This window comes from Monodon monoceros, unplaced genomic scaffold (assembly GCF_005190385.1).
Source record: "Monodon monoceros isolate NGI ecotype Baffin Bay Population unplaced genomic scaffold, NGI_Narwhal_1 Super_Scaffold_14, whole genome shotgun sequence".
Classification (NCBI taxonomy): domain Eukaryota; kingdom Metazoa; phylum Chordata; class Mammalia; order Artiodactyla; family Monodontidae; genus Monodon; species Monodon monoceros.
The window spans coordinates 54,271,924-54,284,627 of NW_021703770.1; the positions used below are offsets into that span (position 1 = coordinate 54,271,924).

Here is a 12,704-nt window from a genome sequence, read left to right on the forward strand (position 1 = left end):
GCAATTTTTACATTTTTAATTTATGCTTACAGTCATATTTTTATCCTACCACAATGGAAAATACTTGTGAAAATAAATAAAAATAAAATAAGTGATGCATAGATCAAGGAAAATTTCTTAAAAACTGAACTATTGCACAACAAATCAACATGAGAATAATATATGCAAGTAATATAAAAATTCATTTAAATACATTGCATCATGGTTCATAATTCATAAATATATTTCACCTACTTACTGTTTATAATAATCTCTGGGTTCTGGAATTAGATGATTTCTTACCAACCCATTTCCATGTAGCACATTATAACATTTACTTGCCACAGTAAAATTCAGTGAGAAACAAACATGTGCCACTTTAAGCTCATTCATCTATCCCTTCCTTGGGCAGACAAAAAATGTGATCTTTAAAAACATAGTTGAAAGAAGACAGTGCTCAATTCTAGATCAAGACAAGAGTTTGAAGTTCTTCTTCATATGATTTATGATAATTAGAACAGAAGAACAAACTATTGAAATGGAATCCTAATATGTACATTATTCTCCTAAATTTATTACAGCTTATTCTAGTTGATGGAATAAGCTGTAATATTTTTTTTGACTTTTGACCCTTCCTTTTGATCAATATAACTGAATAAAGGCAACCAGAAAAAAAATTAATGGAAAGGAAAGAAACTATAAGGTAAATAATTCCCATTCCTACTAAGTTATCCCCTGGATAACCCAAAACAAAAAAACTAATGAATAAAATTATAAAGCATATGTATAAATAAATTTCAGAGAAAGTTATAAGCCACAAATTTCTACAACGATCCTTACAATTGATCAGGATCATAAATAAGTTAGAAACTACCTATAACAGATCTGCTTGTACCTTTATAATAAGATCAAGGCTCTGTTAGGTTTGATTCGACAGAAACTACTACTGAATTACTGAATATGGCTGCACAAGCAATCAAAGATGTCTACTACTAAATACTAATTACACTGAAAGCGACAATGACTAAAAGCGGTATTTTAGTCAAAGTTAAAGAGGAATATAATTACATTTTTGTGAATGTTTAATTACATAATAAATCAGCTATCCATTAAAGCAATGCATTTTCAGTGGCTTTTTATTGTGATGTGAATGGTGATTCAGTGCTTAACACTAGAAAGGAAATATGAGTAGGAAAAATTAGATGTTCTCTTAACCTACCCATAACTACATATAACTGTACTTCAAGTGACTAAAATTCAAATCCTTTTAAACCTGCATGCCCTGCACTAATGATTAATTATTGAAGTTACTGTCTATTAGGTGAGATGGTTTGTTTTAAAATCCATTAATATGATTTCTTCTAAATCAAGTACATAGATATAAATGCAAGATTTTGCAAGGAGTTTTTTGCATCTTCTATTAAAATAATTAATATGCAAACTTTGCAAAAATGAAGTAGCAAATTAAAATTACTGTTCAGACATGAGTTTATGGAAAAGAAAGGAAAAAAGTGAAATGTGAAGACAATTAGCAGTAGAAAGAATATATGTTCAACTAATACACAGAGTTAAAAAATCATTCAGCTATAACTAGAATAAGATACATCTGTATTTTCAGCCTTGTATCTCCGAAAAAAAAATTGCATAATTGCATTTTAAAGAACTGAGCAAAGATCTCTAAATTATATAATCAATAATACACCGAGTAAAGGGCAACAGAGACCACAGGGGGTTTTTTCCCCTCTCCTTCTAAAAAATATTTATAAAATGAATAATTAAAGAACTCTACAGAAAAATGACTCACATAACTAAGTGTAACTAAAAATATTCTCTTCAGTTCCAAAATTCCAAGCATCCCATCCTAAATGATACTATCTGAAAATAGGCACCAATAATAAAAATGTTTATTCTGATTTTCTGCTCAAAGTAATGATCATCCTAAAACTTAAAGGGCTAAGCACTAGTGTTTGAGAGTTGGTGGAGGTACGCTTAATGTGCTTTAAGAACAACAGAAAAGTAATACCTAAGTTAATGATTCCACTTGAAATTATTTTCTGACTGATAAGTGAACATCTCCTTGTATGGCACAGTTTAGGTTGTCAGGTATTTATTATATACAGTATATGTACACACACATATATACACACACACATTACACAGCCAAAGGATTATGCTCCAAAAACTGTTGAAAAAAGTATTATGAATGATTTTAGCACAAGATCACTAGAGGAAGTGCTCTAGATGTCCAAGCAGCAACAGTCATAAAATTCTGGACTTAGCTCTTTTCCTGTTTGGATTCTGTTCACAGAACCATTCTTCGAACGCCACATTCGCAGCAGAACTTTGCCCATTCTACAGGGTATTTAGTCCCACACTCATGGCAGAATTTTGGTAAGTGTCCCACTGAGTTTCCTTCAATGACTTTAACGTTTCCACCATTAAGTGAAGAGACATAGTCTCCATCTGGCCTGGGGAGGTACAGAAAGAAAGTAGAAACACCAAGTTCATGTCAGTAGTTTTCAATCTGTAAGCCTTGGGAAACAGAACATAATATTAAGTGTAACTAAAAGCTTGCTTAATCTCATTGTTAATATTCTTCTAGTTCAGATTAAACAAAATCCATGGGGTCTTTTTCTAACCACTCCATCATGATCCATTGTTCTATTTGTCTACCCTTGAATCAGTATCACACTAATTACTATAGCTTCATAAATCATTCATGCATTATTCTTTAACTTGTCCTGGCTAATGTTAGGCTTTTGTTCTTTCATATGAAAAGAACTTGTCAGGATTCATAAACTTTGTTTGAAAATGGCACAGAATTTATACACTGATTTAGGAGAGAATAGATAGCTTTATAATATTGAATTTTCTATTTTATAAAGAAGGTATATTTCTACTTAGGTTTGAACATCTTTGAAGTTTTGTAATTTTCTCCATCAAAGTTAAACTTCTTGCTTGGTTTTTAAATTGATTCCTAAATACCTTGAGTGAGTGAGAGAGAGAGAGAGAGAGAGGGGCGGGGGGAGAGAGAGAGAGAGAGAGTGTGTGTGTGTGTGTGTGTGTGTGTGTGTGTGTTTCTGAAGACTGCATTTTCTGTTTGTTGCTGATAAACAGACTGCAATAACTTTCAATATAATGATAAGAAAACCAGCAAATTTATTAAAAGACTTCATTATTATTTATTAATTTGTCTTTTTTTGGGTATTCTATATATAATCATAATATATATATATATGTAAATATAACAGTTTTGTGTCCTTATTTCCATGTCTTGTAATTTTATTTTTTTTTTACTACACTAGCTAGATTAAAATAGAAATTATAGCCGACATTCTTGTGTTATTTCTGCTTTTACAGAAAATGCTTCTTACATGCCACCACTAAATATGAAGAGTGATGTAGGGTTCTAGTAAATCTAGCATTCTTGTCAGTTTAACGACATTCCCTTCTATTCCCAATTTTCTAAGAGCTTTTTTAAAAAAATCAAAAATAGGTGGTAAATCATATATTATTATTTGACGAATATTTTTTAACCCTTCCATCTGTTGATGTGAAAAATTATATTAATAGACTTTCTAATGTTAAATTAATCATTTTCTGTGATGAATCTACAGTGTCATGAATTTCACGTCTGTGGCCTGGGTTTGATAAATTTCTTGGAGATTTTTATATGTATTTTCAAGTTTATAAGTAAGCCTGATCATAATTTTGCATTCTCTCATTAGTCTGGATATCACGGTTTCACTAACCTTTGAAAATAAGTTGAAGAATGTTGTTTTTCACCTCACTCCTCTGGAAAAGTTTGGTAGAACTTACTATATAAAACTATCATGAGCCCATTTTGTGTGTGTGTGTGTGTGTGTGTGTGTGTACACCGTATGTGTGTGTACGTGCACTCGTGTAGTGAGGAAGCAAGCACAGTTTAACTACTGATCCAATTTCTTTAATGATTATAGTTTCTAGTTCATTTGAAATAAGTTTTCAAAAGTTATATTTTTCTAGGAAATTGTGCATTTTATCTGTTTCAAGTTACTGGCAAAAAGTTGTTCTTACAATTTTAAATCTCTGCTGCATCTGTGGTTGCATTCCTCTTTTCATTCTGCATATTATTTGTACCGTCTCTCCTTTTTTGTTGATCCATCTTGAGAAGTTTATCATTTTAAATCAACCAACCTTCTCGTTTTGTGAGTCTTCATCATGTGTTATTCATTCACTTATTCATTTAAAAATATTTACTGGGAGCCTAGTTTACGTAAAGTACTCCTTTTGATCCTAGAGTTAAGAGCAGTAACAAAACAGATAAGAATCCCTGTGCCTAGGGAGCTTAGTTTTATGGAGAAGAAACAACATAAATAACATATATAGCATGTCAGCTAGAAAACAATAAAGCAAAGAGGACATGGTACAGGGTGGCAGAGACTGGTCAGAGCCGTTAGGATTGCAGTAGAGGGGATGAAGAATGAAAGAGTTTGGAGCATGTTGTGACAACGAAGTAAATTAGAACAAAGGGCCTGACAAAATTCAACCTGATGACAGCAGGCTGATGAGAATTTGAATTAATTAAAGGTGAAGTACCACACAGAATCCTGAAGCTCCCTCTCTACCTCCTGCCAACAAAGATACAGAAGCCAAGATTCGGATCTACTGGTTTCATCAGGATCTCTTGCAGTTGCTGAGCACCGTCTGGGAGGAAGCTCCTATTTGACCACCAGTTTTTTTCCTTAATGCTCTCCATTATAATCTTTTTATTTCATTAATTTCTGTTTTATCTTTATTATTTCATGTACTATTAGTTTAGATTTACTTAATTACTGATTTCTACACCAGTCCGCCTTGCAAAATTCCTCCTCTTCTGGACACTTTACTCTTTCCCAAGATACTCCCTTTGAATGTTCTTTTAGTCACGGTCTACAGCTGGTAAATTTTCTCAATATTTTTTGTCTGAAAACAGCTTTATTTCATTTTCATTCTTAGACTGACAGTATAGTTCAGTGGTTCACAAAGTGATGTCCTTAATCTGGCAGCATCAGCATCAAGTGAGAATTTACTATAAATGCAAACCTGTGCCCCACTCCAGACCCACTGACTCTGAAATCCTCAGGTGGGGACAACGAGCTGTGTTGAAATTGGTGCTCCAGGGGATTCTGATGCACATTAAAGCTTGAGAACAATCAAAGGTCCACAGTTATTTTCCGTCGGCACCCTGAACGTGTGGATTGATTCCATTGTCTATTGGCTCCAAGTGTTGCAAGCGAGCTCTGTACTAGCTGGGTGATCCTCACGTTGTCTAAGTAACGTCTTTCCGCTGTGGCTGCTTTTAAGGCCTTCTCATGGTCTGTCTTCCCAAGTTTCATTACAATGCATCTACATGTTGTTTTCATTTTATTTGTCCTGCTTGGGATTGTTGTTGTTTGATTATGAGAACTCATGTTTTTCATTAATCCTGGATTATTTTCAGGTATAAATTATCCAAATGTTGCCTCTCACTCACTCTAGTTTCTTTCGACCTCTGACTCAACAAATCTTAGACCTTATTTTACCACCTATGATTTTTAATCTCTCTCACGCTTTCCTTCTCTCTTAGGACTACACTCTAGATAATGTCTTCGAATCTTTCCTCTAGTTCACTCCTCTCTTCTTCAGCCGAGTCTAATCTACAATTTAAACACCATCTTTTGAGGTTTTTTTTCCCTTATATTGAGTTGTTTGGTTCTTTTGTAAAGATGCTCTAATCTTTTTTTGATAGTATATTATCACTGTTAATGACTTCAATTCCCTGTCTTATTTCCTTATATACTTCAAACTGACTTATTTTACAAGTCATAATTATGATGATTTCGGTATCATAAGTCATGGGCACATGTGTTCGTTTTTTTTTGCTTTCATGACTGATTCTTTGTTTCCTTGTACAGTGTGAAATTTCCATGTGTGTTCCGTAATTCAGAATTGCAAGCTCATGTTTATTTACCTGTGCGAATCAGGAGGCCTGGGTTAACAGCATTTCACACCATAGATGATTCTTTTTGCTTTTGCTTTTACAAGCTCCAAGGAAGCTCTTAAACCAAGAGTATCTAAGCTATTTTTTCAGTTAAGAATTTCTTAGAATATGCAGATGTTGTGCTTTCAAACGTTAAACTCATGGGAAGGTGCGCCTATAGTTATGAATTATTGGTGGGAATTCTCACATCCCTCTGAGCCATGGCTGAGGCAGACAAGTTTCCTTGGAGTCTCTTATTCCTGGGTGGTAAAAAAAATTTTTTTTTCCTAGTCCATCCTTTCACTGAGAGATAACCCTTTGAATACTGTGAGAGAAGGGTTAACGCACTCTTTCTCCTTTTCTGTGTACATATTTGACCTTGGGATAACTTCCTAGCTCTGTTTAATGAAAACCCAATATAGGTGAAATGCCAGCTGTGTTTCTAGGCAACGGTGTTTATAAGCAGTCCACTGAAACTGGATATCTCCCTCAGGATAACCTGGAAGCTATGCCTATGAAACTGTTATATGAGATACTGGTTCCCTTTGGGGACAAAGGATTTCTCATTAAACTGTCCCTACACCCACCTATGAGAACTTATTCTCTCACACCTAAGCTGTCAGCTAGACAGCCAAGGAAGACGAGCTCCAGGACCGCTGCAAGGGCTCCCATGAAAGAGAAACACCTGACACTGCCCTGTTATTATCCTATATTTCTGTAAACAATTCCAGTGACAAATGTAATATACTGTCATATAAGTATCTCTGGCTGAGTCTAAGAAGACTCCTTACTGAATCTTTCAAGAGTCTTGGCTTAGAGCAGAGGCACGGCGGGAAGGGTAAGGAAAAGTTGTTTTTAACACTCCATTTTGTACAAGTCCAAGAAGTCAACTCCTCTCTCCCACAATGACCTTAAAACCCAAGTCTCTACATAGTGAAGATCACAGAAAACCTCAAATGTAGCTGCAGTGTGACAGTTAATTTACAATTTGACCTCGTCTGTAGAAGTTCCCGTTACTTTTCTGAGAGCTAAGCTATACATTCAGAAAGATATTTTTTCTTTTTTATCCAGCATTTCTAGGTGTTTTGGGTGGGAGGGGTTGTCCTGGAAATGTAGTCTATCACACTGCCAGAAAAGTAAATATCCGAGAATTCTCTATCTGTTATGGTTATAATTATTTCTGTCTGGGATGGGGGCAGAGTATAAGTCAAGTGAGTAAGGCTCAAGCCTTCCTATCACATATAAAGCTCTAAAAAGTAAAAAAAAAAAGAATAAGCCAAACATTTTTTAATGTGAATTTTACTCCTGCCTGTTGACACTTCTTTTGTCCACCTCTTTGGAAAGATAAAATGATCTTTTTATTCAATCATATGTATTTATTAAGTTTTCCATTTTATAAGAATGTTAATCTTATACTCGGCATTGATTCAAAACACATGGTTCCACACATATACAACAACATAGTACAACCACACTCCAGGACTCTAAGAAACATAAGTTAACTTCTTTGATATTTAACATGTATTAAAACCTCAGGTGAGACAAACAATATTTATTACAGAATCTAGCTGAAAAGACAGCAATTCACCAATCCCTCTACGGTCCTCATCTTATGCATAGGCATCACTCTCAAAACTTTCCAAATGACAGATGCCCAGATCCCACTCTCCAAATTAAAGAAATCAAAATCTCAGGGAGGGACCCTGACGTGTTCATTTTCAGAAAGCTCCACAGATGCTTCTTTTTAATGGGCAACCAGAATGGAGAGCTATCATCTTAGATACTTGAAAATCTATCCCCGGATTAAATCTGAATAATGACTATGTACATGTTACATACTTACAACAAAAGCAGACAATATATACAGTTACACATAACACACCCACATCACAACTGGTTTTGGTGAATCATAGGATGTCACATTATAGGCCTGCATTGAGGGCACCTTAAAAAAAACACCCTATGAAATCCACTGCCATATTTAGTATGGATTCAGTGGGGATGTTAATTAAGAAGTTAACAATTAAGTTATCCAGTGTCTCCTTATGAGAAATCAAAGGAGAATTTTTGAAGCCTCAGAACTAGTTGTACTTTCACAGAGAAAGTGATTTATTTTTCTGTTTTAGACATCATGAATCATGTAACTACTCCTATCCTCTCCTGTACTTTGGCTCCTAAAACAAAGTTCAAACTCCACTTTGTGGCCCAGGGCTAGTCCATCTCCAGGGTCTCATGACACACATTTTGTGGACTAACCCCATTCCTTTTTCCATTTCTCGTCTTTCCTTTTCCTATTCTTCCTTCATTTAAAAAAAAAATGCCGTATCTCACTATACATCATGGCCTTCTGTACCTTTCCTTAAAACTTTCTGGAATAAATTGGGATACATATAAAAAATAAATATAACTGAAATGATTTCATTATATGCTTAAAAACAGAGTGAATGTCGAAGCTGTACAAATACTGTGACAGATCAGAAAGGGAAGTACATAGATAATCACAATCTCAGCAGGGGAATTTAAATGTATTAAAACGCTGCTGAAAATTATAGTAGCAGTGGTGTAAAGGGTCAATTCAATTTCTAGAGGTAAAAATAAGCATGTTGCAGTTAAAATTAAGACATAAAAAACAAATGCATCCACTGTAAATGAACAAACATCCTTGAGTATTTACCATAAAGATTATAAGGTATAAGAAAACATTATTTATGCCCAAACTATTTCTTTAGTGTATAACATAAAAGCCAAATTAAATCATATAGCAAAGGAAAAATTAGATTTTCTATAAATAGCCTGATAGAAATTTTTGTATATGGTCCTTGAAAAGCAGCATATACTCATTTTTAGTTATTAGAATATCAGAGCTAAACATACCTGGCCATGTAGCTCTCAGTATATGTTTTTCTTTTGCTTGCAAGCATACTTGAGGCAGGATTTCTAGCCAAACTAGGTGGTGTGGAATTTCGAGGTTTGATGTTAGCTCTAGAAGAGAGAAAGAGATGGCATAATGAAAAACCTATTGAATAGTAAGCATTTCTTTCTCGAATTGCTTATTTACATGATTAGAAAAATAATTAGGTACAAATATACAATGGAATATTACTCAGCCATAAAAAGGAATGTAATTGGGTCATGTGAAGGATGTGGATGGGCCTAGAGTCTGTCATACAGAGTGAAGTAAGCCAGAAAGAGAAATACTGTACATTAACACATATATGTGGAATCCAGAAAAATGGTACAGATGAACTTATACGTAGGGCAGGAATGGAGACGCAGAAGTAGAGAATGGACATGTGGACACAGGGGGCAGGGGAGGGTGGGACGAACTGGGAGATTAGGTTTGACATAAATATACTACCATGTGTAAAACAGAGAGCTAGTGGGAACCTGCTGCACAGGGAGTTCAGCTCGGTGCTCTGTGATGACCTAGATGGGGGAGGCTGGAGGGGGTGGTAGGAGGCAGGTCCAAGAGGGAGGGGATATAGGTATACATATAGCTGATTCACTTCACTGTACAGCAGAAACTAACACAACATTGTAAAGCAATTATACTCCAATAAAAAATAATAATAATTAGAAGCTGTAGAGAGGTAAATTCAAAAGATTAAAATCCAAATGATTATTTCAAAACTGAAATCCTTAATACTAAGGATAAACCAAAGCATTCTGCATTTACTAACATTATCTTGATGGTACATAAAATCATTTGACATATGTATATATTCTTCAGATGAAATTTATAAGTTAATCATTCTAAAAGGTTTCAAATTTTTAAAAGTTGAAATCTACAGTTCCCTCAAAATAGAGATGTGTTTTGTTAAGCGCCTATGAATAACTGTTAAATAATAATGTTAAAAGCGTATGAGGTGTGGTTAAAAAAATCAGCTAACCATTTTAAAAGGATAATATTCTATTTACGAAAGTCTGTTGTTGGAAAGAGCAACTAAAATAAGTGGGTTAATATAAAGATTTAATTTCACCAACTATACAGCCTGGGCTACCTGTTACCAGTAAAGAAGAAGTTGTGGTTGGATCATAACTGAATTCCCTTTCTGAAACTGTCAGAATCAAAGAAAGCTTGTTCTGAACAACTCTCTGGTAGTGGCAACCTCTCTGAGTCCAAGTTCCCTCATTTATAAAATATGACCATCATCGCTTATCTTACAGAAAGTTAGATATATAAATTGTAATTTTTATAAACATTTAGCATAGTTGATGGTGGTAATACTACTATTACTACTATGGCTATTGCCACTACAAATTAACATTTATATAACAGTGCTTACTACGTTTGGTATAGCTACTTTTCTAATTGCCTTCATATAAAACTCACTTAATCTTCAAAATAATCCTATGAAGTAGGAAGGATTAATAATTCCATTTTACAAAGGAGGCAACTGAGGCAAAGAGTAATTTACCCAAGGTGACAGACACAGTCAGTATGTTGCAGAACCAGGGGTAAGATGTTCAATACAGTGTTAATTCCCTCCCACTCTTTAGAAATTTAGTCAAATCTTTTCATTCAGAGATAAGCAATGTTGTGTTATATGATCAAGTAGGATACTTTAAAAAATGCCTTTACATTGGAAGTTCTCAAACTGGCTGAAATTCTTCCTTTTATACTTACACAGCAAAGTTGGAGAGAGTCTCCCAAAATTTTAAAGGGCTATCTCCAAAATACATGCAGGAAATAACAACATCTACTATTTTTCAAATGCCCATTACATGCCAAATATGATAGCAGGTACTATACATACTTTGCTTCTTTAATCTTCACAAAAATCTCAGAAGATATTATTCCCATTTTAAAGTCGAAGAAACTCATATTCAGAGATTAAGTGCAAAGCTATTACATGGCCAGAGTGTTTCAACTTGAATTTAGGTGGGTCTTATTAAAAATCTTATATTCAATATGCAAGCCCATCCATGAGGTGTATTCTACTCTACTTTTATACAGCCTCTCTAGGGATGTTGTAGAACTATCACATGCCTTTTTAGGAACTCAATCTCTGAAAATTCATTGCCAAAGGATGGCAATTCCTCCAAGTAATAAGAGTTATAAGAGAATCAGGAAGGACACATTTCTTTTTTTGGGGGGGGCTCTAGAATAAAGTCTTGTTAGAAATCCTATCACCTTCATATAATATGTATATGAGATATATAGATAATGCAAACAAACCCATGCATATACACACACAACTTCATTATCAATAGTTATTCAAATAATTAGAAAATTTTAAAAATTAAAGAAAAATATAAGGTTATCAACTACAGCTGCCACTATTCAATGCCAATCGTGTACTTTTAGTAATATCTATGAAGTAGAATCGGAATGTTGAGAACCATTCTTAAGAGACTGGAGAACTAGAACCATTTTGAGCAGTACTTAAAACACGTTGCCCCAGTCTCACATGGTCAACACGTTTTTCTTCCTGGCCAGAGTCTGAAAAGTGCTACCCATATTATGTATCTATAGTCTGCCTGCTGTAGTTCAAGCAATAACAAAGAAGGTTTAATTTTGGAACTGCACTTAATCTACCTCACTGCTAATCACTGTTTCTTTGAGATCTGCTTCAGAGGGTACAGAGAGTTGGAGTACAAAGAAAAAGGCTCAGGGCACAAATTTTTCCTTCTAGGATTTATCACTAACTACTTAAAAATAACACATGACGGCTGCTAATGCATCAAAGACTTTTCCCATCTTTGTTTTATTGTATATCTAGTTAAATTTATTATAATCTAGTGTTAAGAGAATGTTGTAGCGGGCCTTGGTTTAAAATTTAACTAAGCAAACTCTATTTAACAACATATTTTTCAATGTTAATAAGTAGTTTAACTTATGAGACCCTAAGTTCATCATTTTAAGTTGAGAGGGCTAGACTTGGTTTGGGGGCCCAAACTAGTAAACCTTGAAGGCCTGTGCAGGAGAGCTCCAAGACTGCCACTGCCACTCTTGCCTCACTCAGTCTGCTAGGCCAGTACACAGAGGGGAGTGTGCTTGGCAGTGTCATAACCTTTTCCCTGTTTTATGTGGAATTTGTAACCATCTAACAAAAAGACTGAGGATCCTGGATTGAATGTTTTCTAAGATTTCTTTTTTCTCCAGCTTTTTTATAATAATTTATCGTCTGCTTAACTAAAAGATAATCTAACAGTGTTATATATGATGTAATATTCCCCGTATTCTTCTTTTAAAAATGTTACTCCTAAAAAAGAGCTTCATAAAAATAACAACTATTGAAGGTGACTCCTATTTCAACCCTCTAAAAATTAAAATTTAATGGAATAAAATGAAAGCTCTAAAAACAGATTTAGGACAATAGAAATGTTCATCAAAAATCAAAGTGTGATAAATCCTAGAAGAGTATTTAGTACTTCTTGGCTTAAAAATGATTAAAATAAAAAAAATTTAAGTATAGGAATGTACAAATTTACAGTATTCCATTATATAAAGCCTTTAAGGAAATATCTGAAAAAGATTAATCAAACTGAGTTACAAATACTTACTTGTAAATGGGTAATAACTCATGTCTTTTGATGGCACTGTCTGATTTTGTATCACTGTCATGCAACCTTTGCACATGTCTTCCAGTTCGAAGTGGAGGGCCTAACTTGTCCATCTTACTATTAAAATATATAAAGGTGTACCCATAAGGAGAATGCTACTGTTTGTTTCTTTATATTAAAAAAAAATTTTTTTAAGACATTATTCTGGTTCATCAGAAATCCAACCCCCAAGCTCTTA

General features: G+C 34.2%; 1 protein-coding gene across 1 annotated transcript in view; it reads right to left on the bottom strand.

Moving 5' to 3' along the window:
* Window positions 1-1,725: 1,725 nt before the first annotated feature.
* Window positions 1,726-12,704, bottom strand: part of ZC2HC1A (zinc finger C2HC-type containing 1A) — a 43,352-nt gene continuing 32,373 nt past the window's right edge. Inside the window, exons 8-9 of the mRNA XM_029222640.1 lie at window positions 8,834-8,941; window positions 1,726-2,447 (exon numbers count right to left, since the gene is read on the bottom strand). Of these exons, the coding sequence (XP_029078473.1) occupies window positions 2,282-2,447; window positions 8,834-8,941 (274 nt within the window). The 3' untranslated portion in view covers window positions 1,726-2,281. The remainder of the gene's footprint in view (window positions 2,448-8,833; window positions 8,942-12,704) is intronic.